General features: G+C 42.6%; 1 protein-coding gene and 1 long non-coding RNA gene across 2 annotated transcripts in view; both read right to left on the reverse strand.

The window, feature by feature from the left end:
* The window catches only part of TMEM72 (transmembrane protein 72), a 28,618-nt gene extending 19,376 nt beyond the window's left edge, over nt 1-9,242 (reverse strand). Inside the window, exon 1 of the mRNA XM_079137495.1 lies at nt 8,874-9,242. Coding sequence (XP_078993621.1) covers nt 8,874-9,180 — 307 coding nt within the window. The 5' untranslated portion in view covers nt 9,181-9,242. The remainder of the gene's footprint in view (nt 1-8,873) is intronic.
* Nucleotides 1-19,456, reverse strand: part of LOC306659826 — a 784,421-nt gene that overhangs the window by 136,239 nt on the left and 628,726 nt on the right. The gene's annotated exons all lie outside the window — the stretch shown is intronic.

Here is a 19,456-nt window from a genome sequence, read left to right on the forward strand (position 1 = left end):
TATGTACATATATGAATACACCATCATGAATCCCACCATCATGTACATCCACATGGGGTTCTAATTAGAATAAGATATAGTCCATTCTTATAAAATTATATCAAAATAAATTCTAATGTCATATAAATCTAAAAAGAACAAATAAAATGTAAAGTAGAAAGCATTGAAAGCTGAGTTATACACACATATGCAAAAAAAGTATATGATGCAGTATTACTCAGATTTAAAGAAGAATGGAATTATGGCATTTGCTGGTAAATGGATGGAGTTGGAGAATATCATGCTAAGTGAAATAAGCCAATCCCTAAAAAACCAAAGGCCAAATATTCTTTCCATTATGTGGATGCTAATTCACAATAAGGAGGGGGTTGCTAGGGAAGAATAGAATTACTTTAGGTCAAGGGGAGTGAAGGGTGGGGAAGGGGTATGGGGGTAGGAAGGAGAGTAGAGTGAAAAGGACATTATTACCTCATGTACATATTTGTCTGCGTGGCCAATGCTATCCTACAATATGTACAATCAAAAATGAGAAATTTTACTTTTCATTTTGTATGTATGATTTATCAAAATGCATAAATGCATTCTACTGTCATATATAACTAATTAGAAAAAATTTAAAAATTAAGTAAAATATAACCAGCTTTATTGAGGTATACTTGACCTACAACAAATTGTACATAACATGCAATTTTATAAGCACTGACAAATGTCTATAACTCATAAAACCATCACTACAATTGAGCATCTCTATTTCCCCCAGTTTCTTGATATTATATCATTGTAATCCTACCCTCACATCCTTCTACCCATCCCTAAGCAACCACTGATCTGCTTTCTGTCACTAGAGGTTAGTTTGCATTTTCCAGAAGTTTATATAAATGGAATAAAACAGTATGTACTCTTTTCCCCTTACTGTCGAATCCTATTCAGTAGGATGAATTCCAGATTGGTCCATGTTGTAGCATGTTATCAATAGTTCATGCTTTTCTACTCTTGAGGAATATTCCATTGTATGAATCTACCCCAGTTTGTTCATAACTCACCCATTGATGGGCACTTGTGGTGCTTTTAGTTTTTGACTATTACAAACAGAACTGCTATGAATATTCATTTGCAAAATTTGTAGAAATACATTCTTTTTTCTTGGACAAATGCTTAAGAATGGAATGACTATATGGCAGATGTATTTTTGACTTTTTAAGAAAGTGTCAATCCATTTTCCCAAAGTGATTGCACCATTTTGCATCCCCACGAGAGTGAAAGTTTTAATTTTTTACCAGTGCTTCAACACTTGATATGGTCAGTCTTTTTAATTGTAGTCATTCTGCTAGGTATACAATAGCATTTCATTGTGGTATTGACTTACATTTCCCTAATGACGAATACGTGGTACATTTTTTCATATGTTCACTGGACAATATTTCTCTTCTTTGTGTGTCCTTGCCTTTTCAGTCTTCTAACATATTTTGAAAAGAGAAATGTTGAATTTTGATGACATATGATTTACCAGTTTTTTAGGGATTGAACTTTTAGTATTTTATCTAAGAAATCTCTGCTTAACCCGTTACTGAGGTTTTATCCTATTGTCTGGGAGTTTTATAGTTTTAAATTTTATATTTAGGTCTATGATTGATTTTAAGTCATTTTTTTGTAAATGGGACAAAGTGTAGACAGAAGTTGATCAATAAATGAATATTTAATCGTTCTAATGTCATTCATTGTAAAAGCTTTCTTTTCATACTAAATTGCCTTTGTGCTTTTGTTAAAACCCAGCTGTTTCTACATGTCTGGGTCTATTTCTGGGCTGTGTTTTGTTCTATTGATCTATTTGTCTTTCTTTGCTTTAGGACAGCACTGTCTTGATTTCTGAAACTTTATATAAGACTTAAAATCAGGCAGTGTTAGGTCTCTAATTGCTCTTTGTTTATAAAGTTCTTTTGGTTATATGAGAACTTTTTAATTTCCATGTGAATTTTAGAAAGAGTTGTCAATTTTCTCAATCTTAAATCTCCTGAAATTTTTCCTGGAATTGCAGTGAAGCTGTAGAACAATTTTGGGGGAAAATTGACACATTAGCAATATTAAGCTTTTGATTCATGGACTAAATATGTTTCTCCATTTTTTGTGTCTACTATGTCTTAGAAATGCTTTATTTAGTATATAGGGTTTCGAAAAAAATACCTTTTGTCAGATTTTTCTCTAATGACTTGCATTGTTGCTAGTATATGGGAATATAACTGATTGCTGTAAATCAATCTTGTTTCCTGCAATGTTGCTAAGCCCTTTATTAGTTGTGGTAGCTTTTTGTGTAGGTTCCATCAGCTTTCCAACAGATGATCATGTAATCTGTGAACAGAGTCTTTCTTTCTTCTTGCCAAGCTGTATGCATTTTGTTTCTTTTTGTTGCATTATTGTCTTGGTTAGAAGATCTACCACAAGGCTGACTTCTGTGGTGAGAATGGATATATCCTTGTCTTATTCCAAATTATGGGAGAAAAGCATCTGGTCGTTTAAGTAGTTGTCTTCTTTTTGTAGATCCTGTTAGGTTGAGGAAATTTCTTTCTGTTACAAGTTTATAGGTAGATTTTTATCATAAAAATTTTTTGGCTCTTTTCAAAAGTTTTCTCTAGGGGCTGGGGATATAGCTCAGTTAGTAAAGTGCTTGCCTCTTGCCTCACATATACAAGACCTTGGGTTCAATCCCCAGCACCACAAAAAAAAAAATATTTTTTTAAGTTTTCTGTAAGTCCATTTAGATGATAATACAGCTTTTCTTTTCTTATCTTTTCCTTTTTTTTTTTTTTAAGTTTTTTAATATGATGTCTTAGTCTACTTGGGCTACTATAGTAAATCACCATAGATGAGATGGTTTATAGAAGTAGAAATTTATTTCTCATAATTTTGGAGGCTAAGATTAGGTGCTGGCAGATCCATCACTTGAGGGGCCTCTTCCTCTAAGACAGTCCTTGCTCTGTAACCTCACATGGTGCCAACCAAGGCAACTCTCTAGGACTCTTATGATGGCACTCATTTGTGAGGGTTCTGCCTTCGTGACCTAGTCACCCCAAAGGCCTCACCTTTGAATACAATCATCTTGGATGTTAGGATTTCATCATAAGAATTTGAGGCACACATAAGCATTCAGTATCTATAGCCTGTGGTCAGTTACATAAATGGAGTTGTCAAATATTAAATCACCCTTGCATTTCTGTGATAAACTCCACTCAATTAGGATATATGATCCTTTTTAAATGTTTTTATTTTGTTTGCTATTAGTGTTTAGAATGTATGCATCTATGTTGATGAAGGATATTAATCTAATCTATAGTTTTCTTGTAACATCTTTGCCTAGATTATCTATGTAAATGTTGATTTCATAAAATGAGTTGAGGAGTATCATCTCCATTTCAAATTTCTGGAAGAGTTTACATAGAGTAGATATTATTCCTTCTTTAAGTATAATAGAATTCTGTGAGGCCATCTGGGCTGATACATCAGTTTTGGTGACAACATTATTTGCAGAAGGGAATCCATAGATTTCCTTGGTACTGCGGAGGATATTGTCTCCCATGGAAAGAGCATCCTCCTAGGAAGGACCACAGAGAAATTACTTCTGGATTGGTATAAGGGATACCTAAGATATTTGCTTCTTATTCTTTCTGAGTTCAAAGGCAATGTTTCTGCTCATTCTTCCATGATAGTTTCCCTGGTGCCAGAAAACAATGGTCATCTATCCACAGCACACAGGCCATGCTTCTTCATCGGCCTTTTCCTGACCTATGGAAGGCTTCTTGAGTAATCTCTCCCCATAATTAGGCACTGGTGTCCAACTGCATCCCTTTTTATGCAAAGCCCTCTTGAAAAGGCTGGACAGAACTAAGAATAATCTTGAAAGAACTGTCAGCTCATAAAAAATAGAACAGAGCTGCCCTCTGCTTTTAGGATTGCTCGATGGCTTAGGAATAACAAAATTCCTATGGACAGATCTTAGCAACGCAAGCTCAAGAAGTGATAGAAAATGTCACTGGAAGATCAGGTCTTTCACAGTCTAGCCCCTTTCTCTCTTCATAGCCTCTTTGCTCCTTCCTCTGATCCTCTTTTTTCCATCCTGCAAGAGTTACTGATTTCTCATGCTCTGCAGGCCTTGTATCTTATACATTCCTTTGAAATTAATCTGCACTGAATGGGAATCTATGTGCCAGGTACATAGAAGGAATCTAAGAAGGAAGATACAGGCACAAAGTAAAGGAAAAAATACTTGACACATCCTATTGCCTCTTAGAAATGGGAGGGAGATTCTGTTTATTCATGAAGGCAATCAGAAAAGTCAGAAAAACAGCAGTCACTTGCAAGATCTGGAAACACCAGATGGTACAGCGGGGGTTATAAATGCCCTGCAGACACATTGGAGTACGTGACTCTTTCTAAAATGGCAGGAAGGTGGTCATGGGGATCTGCATTTAAGAGGGGTGGAAATTAGCATGCAGGGTTTGAGAAGTTTGCTTCTGAAATATTTGTTTTCCTGAAGGCTTTGAACAGGGCTAAGGTCAAACTATGCCTTTGCTGTACCCTTGAAGAAATGAGAACACCTGGGTTTTAAATGCTTCTGTTGTCTTAATCTATATCAATAAGTAATTTGTACATTCAAACAGTAGGTGACAAGCAACACACACTGTGGAGCATGCGGCTGCCTCTCTTAAGAAGAGAAGCAGGTTAATGGGTCAAAAACTTGAAACAAAACAAAACTCTTCAGTGATCCCAGGTTGATCCCAGGCACTTGATTTGTGAGAAAGAGCACGTTTGCATGACAAGTAGGGCTTCCATCCCACCTCATTTCCTCCTTGGCTCTGTCACGTTCTAGCCTGAGGAGCTGTTGTGTGACTGGGCAAATTGGATTTCCATACCTGACCTCTGTTCCCTGGTCAAGGCAGCTCTGCAAAATCACCAAAGTACATTCTGTGGGCTAACTCTGAATAGGCCTGTCTGCTACCCTCTATGTATTGGCATCCTACGTTTTTGAGTCATCAAAATATGAAGAGATATGTCCTTTAACCCCACTGTAGGCAAAGGACACAGTAATTAAAAGCAGGGTCTCAGGAGCAGACCCTCATCAGTTACTTCCCTATTTCTTGGTCATGAAATTTTGGGCAAAGTGCTTCACCTCACCACACCTTAGTTTCCCTCTCTGTACAATGATTGTGAGGATGAGTATGATGATGCTTCAATGGTCAGTTAGGAGGATAAAAGAGATACTACTTTTAAAACCCCTAGCATAGATCTTGACTTGCCATAGACTCAGATAATAATGCTAATTATTAACTACCACTATTCAGAGAAGAGGTTGGAAGAATGAAATACTTAAGCCCCCAAGTGGAGTAGGAAGAAACCTCTGGCTTAAATCCCTTTGCTCTGAAGAAAGGTGGGAGGTCCCATCCAATGCCCCAAGATATTCCCTGGTCAGACTTCTTTTGAGGAAGCCCATGTCTGTCTGTGTATAAGGACACAACTGGAGGAGAGGGTTTTCCCTCAGGGTGGGGGCCCAGGGACATGCGCATCTTCCTTCCTTCCATTCCAGGCCTAGAATTTGTTGATATGGGAGCTCTTCTCACATTTTACTGGCCAGTGGGGCAGGGCTGCAGAGTGGTGAGCGAGTCATTGGCAAAATCCCTGAGGATAAAGACTATAGAAGTTCAAAGGGAAGCTGAACCTGGTTTCCTAGCCGGTGCTGAAGACCAGTCCTGGAAAATAGGCCCTTCTTCATCTGATAAAGGAGGAGTGCCCTGGACCACCATGCCCCTTCCAGTTAAAACCCATTTTTCAGGTCTCTTTTCCTGACCCTTAGTCTTTAGTAAGAGCCAAATCACAGGGCAGAGCCTCTGCTGGGGCCAAGTTGCTCATCCAGGATGTCCTTGCCCTGTGAACACAGTGAAAGCCCACTTCGAGGGATGGGCAGGTGTTCTTGCATCTACACAGAGAATTATGGGGCATTCATGGTCTATGTGCAGTTTCTCAGTGTGTCTGCTTCACGGGCAGCACCTGGTGCCACATCTTAGCCACAGAGACCTTAGAGGTCATACACATACACATGCACATGGGCATATGCACACCCCAATGTCTTCCCAGTCCAAGGATGCAATGTAAGTGAGCATGGTGTAAGACAATTAACAGGGAGTGGGTCTCTTGGAACCACATCACTGTTCTGAGACAGGTCTTTCTAATTTTAAAAACAAATCAGCTAAGTGTGGTCTACTGGCCTGTTTACACCCGTTTGGTAATGGCATTGCTCCATCCGTACTGGAACCACTCATGGTATGGGACTGGACCTCAGGATTGGGCAGCAATGAACCCTAGGGCCACTGAACATCCTAACAAGGCTTCTTCCAAAAGGACTGGGTGGAGAGGAGACAGCATAGTAAGCAGTCTGTTTGCAGGGATTGCTGCAGCCACAGCCACAGGGCTTTGCCAACAGAGGGAGGCACCTGGGGCCTGGTGCCCTCAGCAACTCTTGACAACCTTGGACCATGTCTGTAGGTTTCCAGGGTGGAGGATGGTGACTAGAGGCTGCAGCCTCCTAGGAGCTCCTAGGAGCTCTTGGTCACATGACTTCCTAGCTTTTGGAGGAGGCACACTCTACATGCTGCGGTGACAGGGGCCACCTTAGGTCCCCCACCTCTGGTTCTACAAAGTGCTGGCCTCTGCTTTAAGTCTCATTTCCTCCTTTGCTACAGTGCCCCTATAATGAGGCCTGGGCTTTTCAGCAGAGGATTTCAACAAAAAAAGAGGCTTAAGGGAATAAGGAATTTGCAAATCTTATACACTGGAAACAGGCCAGGAGTTCAGTGATGCTGGAAGAAACCCGAGACGTTCCCAAGAGCACCAAAGTCCCTCTCTAGCTTCCCACTCTCTCCCAGCGCTCTAGAAAAGCTCAAGCAAGACATTTTGAAAGCCTGGCCATTAGAAGGCAACTCATGGTTTATTTTTAGCCTGGATCTTGTCTCAAAACCAAGTGGAAGGCCCATCGTCAGCATTAACAGAAGCCCTCTGAGCAAAGATAAAAGTTGTGGTTAAGGAGAACAGTGTGTGGTGTGGGTGCACACGTTGTGGGGGGCTGCAAACCCTGCCTTGATAAAGATAAATCAGCCAGCCTCTTAAACCATCTTTAGCTAATCCATTATGAGGTTAGATGCATGCATCTTAAAACAGTTTCCCGGTAGGAGGTAGAGCTCAGTTTTGGGTGGAATATGGCTGGGATATCAGTCACTGGGATTCCTGGTATCCCAAACTGATATAATTTACATATTTGGAACTAAAACTCAGAGGAAACAGAGTGGACTCAGATCAATAGCAATAGAACAGAACTCTAACCCCAGTCATGGAAACCTTGTGTAGGGTTACCTTCCTCTCCCCAGGATGGACTCTTGGGAGCCTTGGCCATCATTCACTTATGTGAAGGTGACATGGTGGTTTAGAAGGAAGCTGGAACTGATTCTTCCTTTAATTATATGCATGGAGATTCAGCAGATTAATTCTCTTATCCTAGGATGCAGGGAGGACTTTGGTCAGAGTCCTAACCTTTGGGAAAGTCTAAGGGCCAGAACTCTAGGCTGGCTATCCCTCTGACCTGTGGTGCAACCTTGAGCAAGGTCATAGCTCCTGTCTGAACTTAGCTGCTCCATAGTGTTCTAGGATAGGTGGAGTCAGACCTCTATAGCCCTTCTTGTTCTGACTCACAGAAGAGCCCATTGGTCAGAGCCCTGGGAATGACCCAGATTCCCACTGACTCTGGAGTGTGTCATAGGGTTTTCTGCCAAGAGGTTTCATCCTTAGCTTCACTTGGCTGTGCTCAGTTCCTGCATCCTTCATCTGCCAAAACATCTGGCCAGCAGGTTTATCAAACAGGTCAGAAAGTACAGTCCCAGGGGACCAGGTGTTTCCTCCAAGGTCACATATTGAACTAGGGCTTGGAGAAGCACTGCTTGAGTTGGAGCTCTGATCTGGGGGACCTTCCTGTGTGGCAATACCCCAGAGTAAGTTTTTTTTTTTTCCAGAGGCAGGGAAGGACTTTGATGGGTGGTGTGTATCTCCCTCTGTTACCAAGGGACATGGGGCCCCAAGCTAAGGGTTCAGGACACTGCCTACTCACATCCCAACATGGATCCTATTTATCAGGGGTCATGGGGCTAGGATCAGGGACTACTTTGGGAAAGTCCGTTGTGTGCTAACCACCTATCCTCCCAGCCAGCCCTGTGATCTAGCTGGGTGAAGGAAAAGAGACCAGCTTAGGTGAACTCCTCGTTCCTATATGGTGTGCTCCTGCAGTGAGCTCACAGTGAATAGACCTGAATTTCTATAGTGTGTTCTGTAAATGGGTGCTGGGGTGGATCTGAGGAAGTTGGCTGTCTCCATGCCTAACCTGTTCCATGGCGGAGCGGCTCTGTTTCTGGATATTCTCTCTCCATGAGACAGAACAGTGGTGGAGTAAGACAAGTTGAGTTTAGTTGACCATTTTCATAACTACATATAAGATATTGATTTGCTTAGCCCTGTACACTTTCACCTTCAGGCTCCACCTCTGCCCATAGCCCTTGGAGAAAGTGGGGCAAACCCCCTCCCTCATTGCAGTGTGTGGATGAGGATGCTGAGGGTTCCCAAGGTTGCAGAGAGGGTGGGTTGCCAACTAGGGATTCAGCATCAGGTCCAAGGTTCACTCTAATGCACCTGCCTCGTCTCTACAGAACAGTGTTTCTAGGGGTACCAGAAAAGAAACTGAAGGACGGAGGTGGCTGCCATCTCCTTGCTGGTTCCTATACCTCTGGTGGCCCTGTCTACTATGCCCCTGAGTGGGAGATGGCAGCCGGGAGGTGGGATCTTACCTGCAGCAGTGGTGATGCCGAGGAGCCGACAAGTATATTCCAGCCCAGTCCAGAACACCTGGAGCTTCATGGTGCTGAGGGTGTGGGCAAAGTCCCAGTGGGGCAGGCAGTAGAGGCTCAGCCCTGAAGATGCTCTGGGACCCCTGTGCCCAGGCAGGAGGCTGCGGCTACTGGCTGGGGCCCCCTGAGCCCTGGAGCTCTGCCTTTGTAAACCAGTCCTGGCCACTGCAGCCTGGCCAAGGTGTGAATAGGGCTCACCTTCCCAGTCCAGTAGCCAGTGCTCTTGACAGTCGCTCAGTTTAATCATTACCTTGAAAGAATGCTCCTGCTGTTCTGCATAGCCCCAGCCTGGCCTGAAGGCTTCAGCCCCAGCACAGCGCAGCCGCCTAAGATCAGGCCGATTAGGGCAGGGCTGGAGGCAGCCTGGAGCTGGCAATTAACTGTTTCTGGTTGGGAGGAGGGAACTCTTGAGGAATGAAGAGCCCACGTCCTTTCTTACCAGGCAGGGTGGAGGAAGTTACACCTAGACCTCATACCTGCTCGGGGCCTGAAGGGTGCAATGCACATGCAGATCCAGGTTGTGTTGTGAATTTGTGGGAGAGAGAGATGTGTCTTTAAATCACCAGTAGAAACAAGTTTTGAAATGAGTTCCCAGCTCCTTTCTTCTGTGCAAAGGTGGATTAGAAAGCTTTTCTAGTCTGGTGGATTTGGATTCTGACCAGTCATGCTTAGCTCAGGCTACCACCACATAGGGACCCTCCTTTATCCCTGACATACACCCGTGACATGGGATGTGGGAAATCACAACGATTCTTTCTCAGAAAAGTTGCTATGTCAATAATTAACTGGGTGACCTTGGGGAAACCCAAAGGCATTTGTGAACCTGAGTAAGTTTGGCAGAAAATAAATGAAAAGTGCTATTGGATTGGTGGTTCTCAGGGCATATGAGTATCCTCAGAGTTGTGTGGAGAAGTCTGCCTCTAAAATGGGACCATGGTGGGCTTTCACTGATTCTTAATTTACTAATTGATGTAATGGATTGAATAATATTGAGTTTTAGTTTTCCTGCTAGGAGTTTTTCTGAAACCTATTCTCCTTTTTCTTATGTGGAATAAATAACAAAACAAATAAGAAAAAACAAACAAACCAGTTTTTTCCTCATAATGATGGAAAATTCAGGATCAGTCTAGCTTCTTTCTTTGTTGAGGATGCTATACTCTGATGTAGATATTTCTTAACTATTCAAAGGGTTTGGGATGCAGTTTTGTGGTAGAGTGCTTGCCTAGAAAGTGCAGAGTCCTGAGTTCAATCCCTAGTACTACAGAAAAAAAAAAAAAAAACATTTTGTTTATTAATTTGACATTCCATAATGATTACCCTTTTTTTGTTTATTTATTTGTTTATTTTGTATTTCCCCCCTTGAATGAGTTTAAGAACCTTTGCTCATGTGATCTAAAGCTTAGAATTTGTGAGGCTAACATGTATCCCCCCAGTATGGTTTGACTTACTATTTGGATCAGTGGATTGTGTTTATTATCAGACTGTTTGTCCATTAGCAGACTACTAATTCCAACCTTTCCAAGCAGTGACATATCTTGACATCATGCATCCCTCCCCCCAAATGCAGGTTTTAGAGTCTCTCTGCTACACACTGCATGGAACAGAAGGAGCACTAGGGACTGGGCATGAGCAGCTCCATGGCTCTATACCCTTCTTTTGGATCCCTTTTTGTCTGAGAGGATGGGAGGCTCTGGCCTCCCCACAGCAGTCACTTGATTCTTCCTGACCAAGAGCAGTTGATTTTGCTTTGTAACAGACACCTGCATGCTCAGAAGAGACACTCCCTATTTGCCTTAGTCCACTGGTCATGGCCATGGCCTACCTACCCAGCCTCTGCTTTAGGAATGAGTATTTGACCTAATTCTGGTCAAATACCTCAGAAGGGGCTTGTGCTAATGAGACTACTGAAAGTATCATTCACTTCTAACAAGGGTTAGAACAGGCTGCATTCCCTCCCTCAGAATTCTCCTGGTCAGGATGGACAGCTATCTTGCGATAAGGAGGATCTAGGCAAAGGGCATAACCAGTTTCCTGGGTCTGGCCTATGAGAATACAAGAAACACCAGGCTGATATTGGAAACTGCTAAACTTACCTGTTCCTTATTGTCAAGCAGTTGTTGTAGGTTTCTGGTTACAGCACAAAGCATTTTTGCCTGACAGAGTGGGTTGTATGTGAACAGATCTCTCTCCATAGCTTTATCCGAAGAACACTTTTCTCTGTGTACTGAGCTCTGGACAGGTAAGATAAAGAAATAATGAGCCTGAAGGTTAGGGGAATCTTCAAGCCCTGAGGGTACCCTGCTTCACTGGGGTCTACTGCTTATGAGCATTGGAAGATGGGGCTGTTGGGCTGATGGTTAAAAGAGAGCAGAGTCATTGCACACGCGAAATGTGGAGGAACCCCAGGGGAAGCCCCTTTGGAGAAACCACAAAGTCTACTCTGCATAGCTTATGCCTCCCATGTGATGAACCATTAAACCTATTTGTAGAGTCCCACTAAGGAGGGAGAAGACTGTGCAGACAAGAGCCTCAGACCTCTCAGATCAGAGAAGAGATTGCCAGGAACCAGGGGCCAGATCCTAAAACAGAACTAGGATGAGAAGGCAGTAAAGTCCCAGAATCTCAGCCTGACCCTGCAACCACTAATGCACTGGGCGGGGTGAAGGGGGTGTTTAGTAGAGAAGGGTGTGTCTTGGAGAAATCTGCCAACTCAGGGAGCTCGGCTTTTAGCAAGCTTGGGAGAGGCAGAGGAGGGCAAAAAGCCTTGGAAGGTGGCAAGGGAAGCAAAAACCTGCAGAGGGCAAAGGAAAAGTACTCTGAGTGACAGGAAAACAGTTTCAGATTACAGCAGTGAATGAAGTAGGGTGTGCCAGGACTCAGGTAGGCCAATGGTGCTGATGTGGATCTTAAACAAAGAAAGCACAATTCCAATTTTAATTTCATCCTTCAGGATGCAGTGGATAGGTATTATGGGGGAAGGTTTGGAGCTCAAAGCAGGGAAAGGCGTTCTAGCAGTCTGTCACCCAGGGATAGGATGGGCCTATAAAGGAGTTAATGAGCTCCTTGAATCCCCCATGAATGCCAGGAGAGGCACCTCCCACAGACAGTTTTCAAGCTCTGAACAGACCCAGGCAGTCTGTGATTCCAGACCTTTAAAATTCCTGAAAGAACCCAGATGAATGTGGCAAGAAATGCTTCTGAAGAAACCCTTTTCAGGCCTCTGGAATACCAAGGAGAGACATATGCCTCATCTGATTTCTCTCTGTCCATCTGCGCACAGCCCCTTCATGCCGCACCAGACAGAGCAGCAGTGTAGGGAAGGTGGGTGGCAGGGATGGGCACAAAGATCAACTCTGCAGTTGGCAGCAGTGTGGCCTGAGACATTCCTTACCCTTTCTGTCCTAATTTCTTCATCTGTAAAATGTGTCTGCATGTTTGCTTACTGGATCAGATGAACAGTATCCAAAGCATGTTTCTAGAGCAGATGGCAGGTAATGAGAGTTGATATTATTAAGAAACAAACAAAACAAAAACATGACAAAACATCTGTCTACCCCATAGAAATTGTTTAGGTTTTAGGAACCAAAACCCCAAATCAGGGGCACTAGCAGGTCCCTGACCTCATGGAGAACCAGGTTAAAGTGTAGCCATTCTTTGGGTTGATGGAGTCATCCAGAAATCTATTTAGCACATTGTTTTATTTCATTATATACTAATCAGCATTGTGTTAGAGCAATAGGAATAAGGTCTGACTCAGTAAACCCTCAGGAATCTAAGCTACTTGGCAATAAACTATCTCATCCCTTGACTTGTGAAAATTAGCAATGATGTCTATTATAATAGTTGGTGTTTGTTCAACATGACTGTATTTCTGGTACAAAATGTTACATGTACATGCAACACTATTCTTATTATTACTCTAATTTTACAGATGAGAAAGTAGAGTCACATGTGCTAGAAATACTAGCTCAACACCTATCAGAAAAGAAATGAGGGGACACTGAGTTTGGCTAGGCCTCAGGTGGGGCCCCTCTGCTACTCACTTGGGTTTACAGGTACTTCAGTATAAATCTTCTGAGGGGGCACTCTCCCAGTTGCCCAGATGACTCAGGATGGCTGCATGTGAAACTGAAATTGATATCCTCCCTGGTCCTAGATTTGAGGAGGCGATGGTAAATTTGGTGAAGGCTCCCATTATTTCCCGAGGTGCGTCTATGGGAACAAATGCCCCCAGTTGTCAGGCTGAATTTCCTCCAAACTGGCTTAGAGCTTCTGTTTGTTACTATAAATGGATGCTTTGCAGACATCCCAGATGGGTAGACATAAATTGTGCACCATTGATAGGGCACAAAAATTCCAGATGCCTGTAATGACTCTGGGGAGCTTGAGAAGTCAAGAAAAGATGAAATGTGGGTATATGCTAATCTTTGGTTATTGTGGGTAAGGAAGCTTCTGCAAAATAGTAGGAAGGTCATGGGTGTAACTCAAAGCAAGTGCCTGTCTCTAGAGACATCGCCAGAGCTGATTTAGATGACCCTTTGACCTCTTCAGACCTTTCCCCTACCTTCTGCCACCTCATCCCTTGTCTCAATGCTAGTAGAATAAAATGGAGATCCTCAGACCGGCCTCCTTCAAATCTCTCATGTCTTTCTCACTGCACTGCAGCCCAGCTGTCCTTGCTTTCTGCTGGAGGAAGAGGGATTAATCCTCTCATCTGTGCTTTCCATCACTGTCTTCAAATGTCCTCTAGGATCTTTGGGTCAATTACAGTTTCTGTCTATCTTCTAACTTTTCCCTCCACATTTTCCCTATGGTCATCTCCAGCCAAGAACAAAGCAAATTACAATACACAGCACCACTTTTCCCTGCAAACCACACTGGACCTCTCTTTCCTTCACCATCAAGACTTTTGAAAGTAGCCTTCATTTTTCATTCATTTCTCCAACTGCTGTGATGTAGCTTCCACTTGCTTCTGAATCTCTGCATCTGACCATGTGGGTCTGGCCGCTCATTACCAGGTCATTTTGGGCACATTCAACTCCATCCCTTGGAATTGTTGGCACCCCTTCCTACTGGAAAATCTCCCTCATAACATTATTCTTTAGTAACCAGCCTACATGTGTTAGCACTTGTGGTGCTTCTTCTTTCAGAGTGTTCCTTATGGAGTTCTCTTTCTTTACTATTTCTGAGGTGCTGATTTGTGCTTGGCATCCTCCTGATGATTCCCGCTCCTGACACTCTCTTATGTGCTCACTCCCAGATCATACCATACGGGGGTGCTCTGTGTAAAGAGCATAGCAGAAGTGGCAGCATGTCAATCCTGACATTAGGTTATAAAACATACTACTGTCGTTACTCTCATTCTTATGGCTTATTCTCTCAGAAGGAAGCCTGTTATTATGTCATGGGGCCTCTAGAAAGAAGCCCGCACAATGAAGAACTGGGGTCTCCTCTCCCACAGCAGCCAAGTGATTAAGCTTGATGCCAAGTCCCCAAACCCCCACGGAGCCTTCAGATGAATGCAGCCACTGCTGGCAGCTTGGTTGCAACCTCCTAAGAGAGACCCTGAGCCTGGACTATCCAGCTAACCTGCTCCTCCCAGACTTCTGACCATCAGAAACTGTGAGACAGTAAATGTTTGTTGTTTCAAGTTGCTAGGTTTTAGGATAATCTGTTACTCAGCAACAGTTAGCTAATACATCATTTATAAGCCTCTTTTCTCCTTTCCACTCTCCACTCTTTTTCTGGCTATTCTCTGATCCCATGGCTAAAGCATTACAAATATGAAAATAATTCCCAGTCTAGACCTCAAGCCCCTGCCCCTTTCCTTGACCATAGAACTAAATTTACACCTGTCTACTGGTCACCTCTGTATCAAGTCAGTAAATCCCAAAGCAAACTTAGCCTTTCTATTTAAATTTTTTTCCAGTTTCTGAACTTTGACATCTTGATTCCTAGCCTCATATTAATCCTAGTCACCGAAACTAGGAACATCAAAATCAATTTTGACAACTCCATGTTCTCTTTCCCCAGTTCTGCCAATTCTACATATAATTTTGTCTCAGCTACTTTCTGTTGTCTGCAGCTTCCATCCATCATATTTCTCATGTGGATTGCTGCCCCAGTCTCCTAATGCGTCTTTAGCCTCTAGTGTCATCCCTTTCCATTCAACCCTCCATCCTGCAGCCTTGAGTTGTTGGAAATAGCAGATCTTCACCGGTTATATTCATCCTTAATACTTCCATAGATTTCTAATACCTAAAAAGTAAAGTTGTAATTCCTTAGTCTAGAATCCCAGCCTTTTGAAACTGCACAGGCCACATTTTCATCCTCTGCTTCCTCCCATCCGCTCCAGGTGGTCAGGGCTCTCAGTCTCCCTAGATAGCTGCTTTAATGCTACTTTTGCTCATGTTCTCTCTGCTATGTCTTGCATCTTCTTCCTTTTCTCACCACCATTATATTCATTATTCAAAGCCCAAGTCTATTTTCACTGCTATGACTCAAAGAACTGACAAGAACAATTTTAGAGGAGAAGAAGATTTTGGGGGTTCCTGGTTTCAGAGGTCTCAGTCCGTAGATAGCTGGCTCCATTTCTCAGGGCTTGAGGTGAGGCAGAGCATCATGGTAGAACGGGTGTGGCTTAGGAAAGTATTTCACATGATGATCAGAAAGGGGAGAAATAGAGAGAGAGAGAGAGAGAGAGAGAGAGAGAGAGAGAGAGAGAGAGAGAGAGAGAGAGAGTGTCCACTTGCCAGATACAAAATATATACCTCAAAGGCATAACCCCCAATACCCACCTCCTCCAGCCATACCCTACCCACAGTTAGTTACCACTTAGTTAATTCCATCAGGGAATTAGTTCTCTAATTGGGCTAAGGTTCTCATAACCCAATCATTTCTTCATTTCTCCTGTAAACCTTCTTGCATGGTATCACACATGGGCTTTTCTGGGGGTTATCTCAAATCCAAACCATAACAAAGTCAGTATCACCTCCCTGATGAGTTTTTGCCTTTTTTTTTTTTTTGGTACCATCAATGAACCTAGGGCCACTTAACTGCTGAGCCACATCCCCACCCCTTTTTCATGTTTTATTTATTTATTTTTTTTGCTTAGGGTCTCACAAAGTTTCTGAGACTGGCTTGGAACTCACTATTCTGCCTCAGCCTACCAAGCTGTTATTCTTTACTTCCTAATTTCCTAAATTAGTGTTGGCATCTCCTAACTGCTGGCAAGATTGCTAGACTCAGGAATAACAGAAGCTTGAATGAATAAAGAAGACTTGTCTAAGGGGAGGGATGTCTTTATTTATATTTTAGTTCTTTAGGATTAATCAAATCAACACATAGGAAGTAGCCAAAGCCACATGTCCACTAGTGAAATGGTGTAGCTGGTCCATTTTCAGCTAACTCTAAACTCCACCTCTTCTTTCTCTGAATTACATGCAATCCATGTTTCTTCCCATAGCGAGGCAGTATGCACAGCCTGTGCAAGACTTGTGTTCCCAGAAAAAGAAGAAAGGCCATGCTATTGTATAGGATCATGCTAACAATTGTAGTGCAATTCAGTCTTTGGCTTATAGGGCATTATAACTGTCTGGGGTCAAATGGGTGTTGGCCTGTCCATAGTCGGGTGGGATGAGATGCTTGTTCCAAGGGGAGACTGGGAGGAGCTTCCAATCATCCTGGGTCTGCTCCCCAGCAGCTTAGATGAGGGATTTAATTGCTGTCATTTGCCACCTTGGTTTCAGCAGAGGGGATGATGCAGTGTTCTTCCAGCTCTCTTACTTGGAGGTAAATTCCAACTGTTGCTAAAAGTCAGTGTGCGTTTGGACAGCATTTCATTAGGGCATTGGATTTTCTGTGTTTACAAAGAGGCAGTTGAACCCTTTAGGTCCTTGTCAATCACAGAAATTGGGGCCTTCGTCACCATGAGCTCCATTTCAATTAAGCCACCTTAAAAGAGAAGACTGACAGGGTAAAGGATTAGCAGGTCAGGAGGAGGGTCAGCAGGGTACCACCTCCTTGCTGAGAAACCTCCCTGACATCCATCAGGCACCCTGCCTGGTGCAGCTCAGTCTCCTGAGACAAGCTGTCGAGAAGCAGATTTATAGCATGTGGCCACAGGCGATCTTAAACATTCCCTGGGCCTCTCTGAATGAACGTAAATGTCTGGAAATTGGTGTCTGACCTCAGTCATCCCTGGGGGCAGAGTAAGACTAAATACCTGCCCAGGTTTGTAGCATATAAGAGGTTAAGTCCCTTGTGTTCCAGGAGTAGATTCCAACATGAAGAGGAAGTAATATTTTAGCAAAAGGCAACAACACACAATGGACAGATCCCCCTCTTCTGTAGCTGTGAGGAAGGGATTTCCTCATTAATCAGAGCCTCAAGGGACTTCAGGGCCTGGCTAGGAGAAAGAACTCAGGGTCCTCCAAAGAGGGTCCTGTCTGGGTTCTCCTAGAAAGGCACGTCATCCTGAAACGTAAGACTGGTATAAAAGAGGGAAGGGAAAGCTACAATTCTCATTCAGTATCAGTGCTTTTAATGATAATGCCTCTGGGCAGTCTTGATTTTTTTTTGGTTTAAATCAGTTCTAAAAAGATATCTAAGTTTCTGTCAAGAAAAAAGAGAATCCTGCTAAGAAGTTAACCAAAGTCATTTGTAACTTCCCAAATGTTAAAATCAGATTTTATTCATTTGATTCTGTTCATTGCTCCACTTTGCCCAATTGTTTATTCATATAGCAAACACACACACATTTTTATATATATATATATATATATATATATATAAAATTTTTTGTTTATATTTCTGGCATGACTGAATAAAGCAAAACACAGGAACTCCTAGATAAATGTGGCTACTTAGTTATAAGCATTCGACTCCTCCTTACCAAAATGGAGTGTGAGAATTTAAAGGCATTAATTCTGAGATAAGAGCAGACAGGGCAATTCTAGGGGAATTCTAGGGTAGTAAGATGGAAGAATGGTAATCCATTGTGCAGAACATGGGCAAGTTCCATCAACTTGACTGTGTGGGTTATTCCTCTGAAATGTGAGAATTTCATTCATCCTGAGCTCATCCCTCAGGGACTCAGCACCCAGAGGAACAAAGACCAAGGGGTAGAGATGAGGAGTGAGGCTTAAAGTGGGGGTCAGTTGAAAGTCTGTATAGATGGCTCCTATCTAAGATAGTTCAACTTAAAAAAATGTTTTCGACTTTATATGATGGCATGAAAGCAACATAGTCAGTAGAAATAGTCCTCCAAATTTTGAACTCTGCTCTTTTCCTGGGCTAGAAATATGTGGTACCAGTTTTCTCATTATTGGGCAGTGGCAGTGAGGCATAGCACCCAGTCAACCACGTGATCATGAGGGGCTACAACCAACCTCTGCGGCATGGTATGGTATGTTGCTAAATTATAACATTCAGCAGGGGGGTGTAATAAATATATTTTCCAGTTAAGATAAATTAAACTTGCAATGGGTTTATCACAAAGTAACCACACCATTAACTGAAGAATAAAGAGCAACTAGACCCTTAGGTCCTTTCACCACCCCACAAATTTGGAAACCCCAGTCCTTCCTCTCCTCCCTGCTCTTCTGCTGCCCTGTACAAGGGAGACCAAAGGTTGATTCTATAGATGAACCAACTGGTAATGTGGCAGCCCTTAGCAGACTAGGCGAAGCAGGGGACTCTTCTGCCCCTGTCTCCAGAATAGCAGTAGACCTCTATCCTCAAGTAGACAGATAGAACACTCTGGGGACAGTCAACCATCCCTGCAAAGACAAAGATACTAGCTTTGAGAGACTGGAAAGTCTAATGAACCTTTGTTGAAGCAAATCCTTGAAATCCTCAACAACACATGTAATACTTGCAACTAGTTTTTCAGTACCTATCCTGGAAAAGAGAACAGACCAGGGACACCAGGGACTACAGGAAAGGTTCTAGCATGAAAGAAAAAACCCAACACGACAGAAAAAGGGGATCCAGAGAGGAAGTGCCACCAATGCAGGACAAACAGGAAAAATTTTATGCCTTTAAAATAAAGATAAATTACAACGGAAAAATAACTAGAGCATAGAAATCTCAAAGTTAAAAATAAGCAACAAACAAAACACAAAAAGAAAAGAAATCAAACAAAAACAAAACAGAATGGCTAGAATTGATGGGATTAAAAAGACAAAGAAAAATAGAATAGAAAGTGTAACACAAATTGGAGTTGATTCCAAAGACCCATGTGCTGACCTGGAATAGTCCCAGAAAGATGGGAATAAAAGGGAGGAAATTATCAACGATGGAACACAATAAGGTGACTCAGAACTAAGAAGAGGAGTTTCCACAAAAATTATAATTGAGGAAGATGGGAGGTAGGGCATTGTTGGCAAAGTCAAAAGTTAATTTCCTATGGAAAGCAGTATGGTGATTCTTCAGAAAACTTGGAATAGAACCCCATTTGACCCAGCTATCTCACTCCTAGTTTATACCCAAAGCACTTAAAATCAGCATGCTACAGTGACACA

The sequence above is a fragment of the Sciurus vulgaris genome (genome assembly GCF_902686455.1).
Source record: "Sciurus vulgaris genome assembly, chromosome: 4".
Classification (NCBI taxonomy): Eukaryota; Metazoa; Chordata; class Mammalia; order Rodentia; family Sciuridae; genus Sciurus; species Sciurus vulgaris.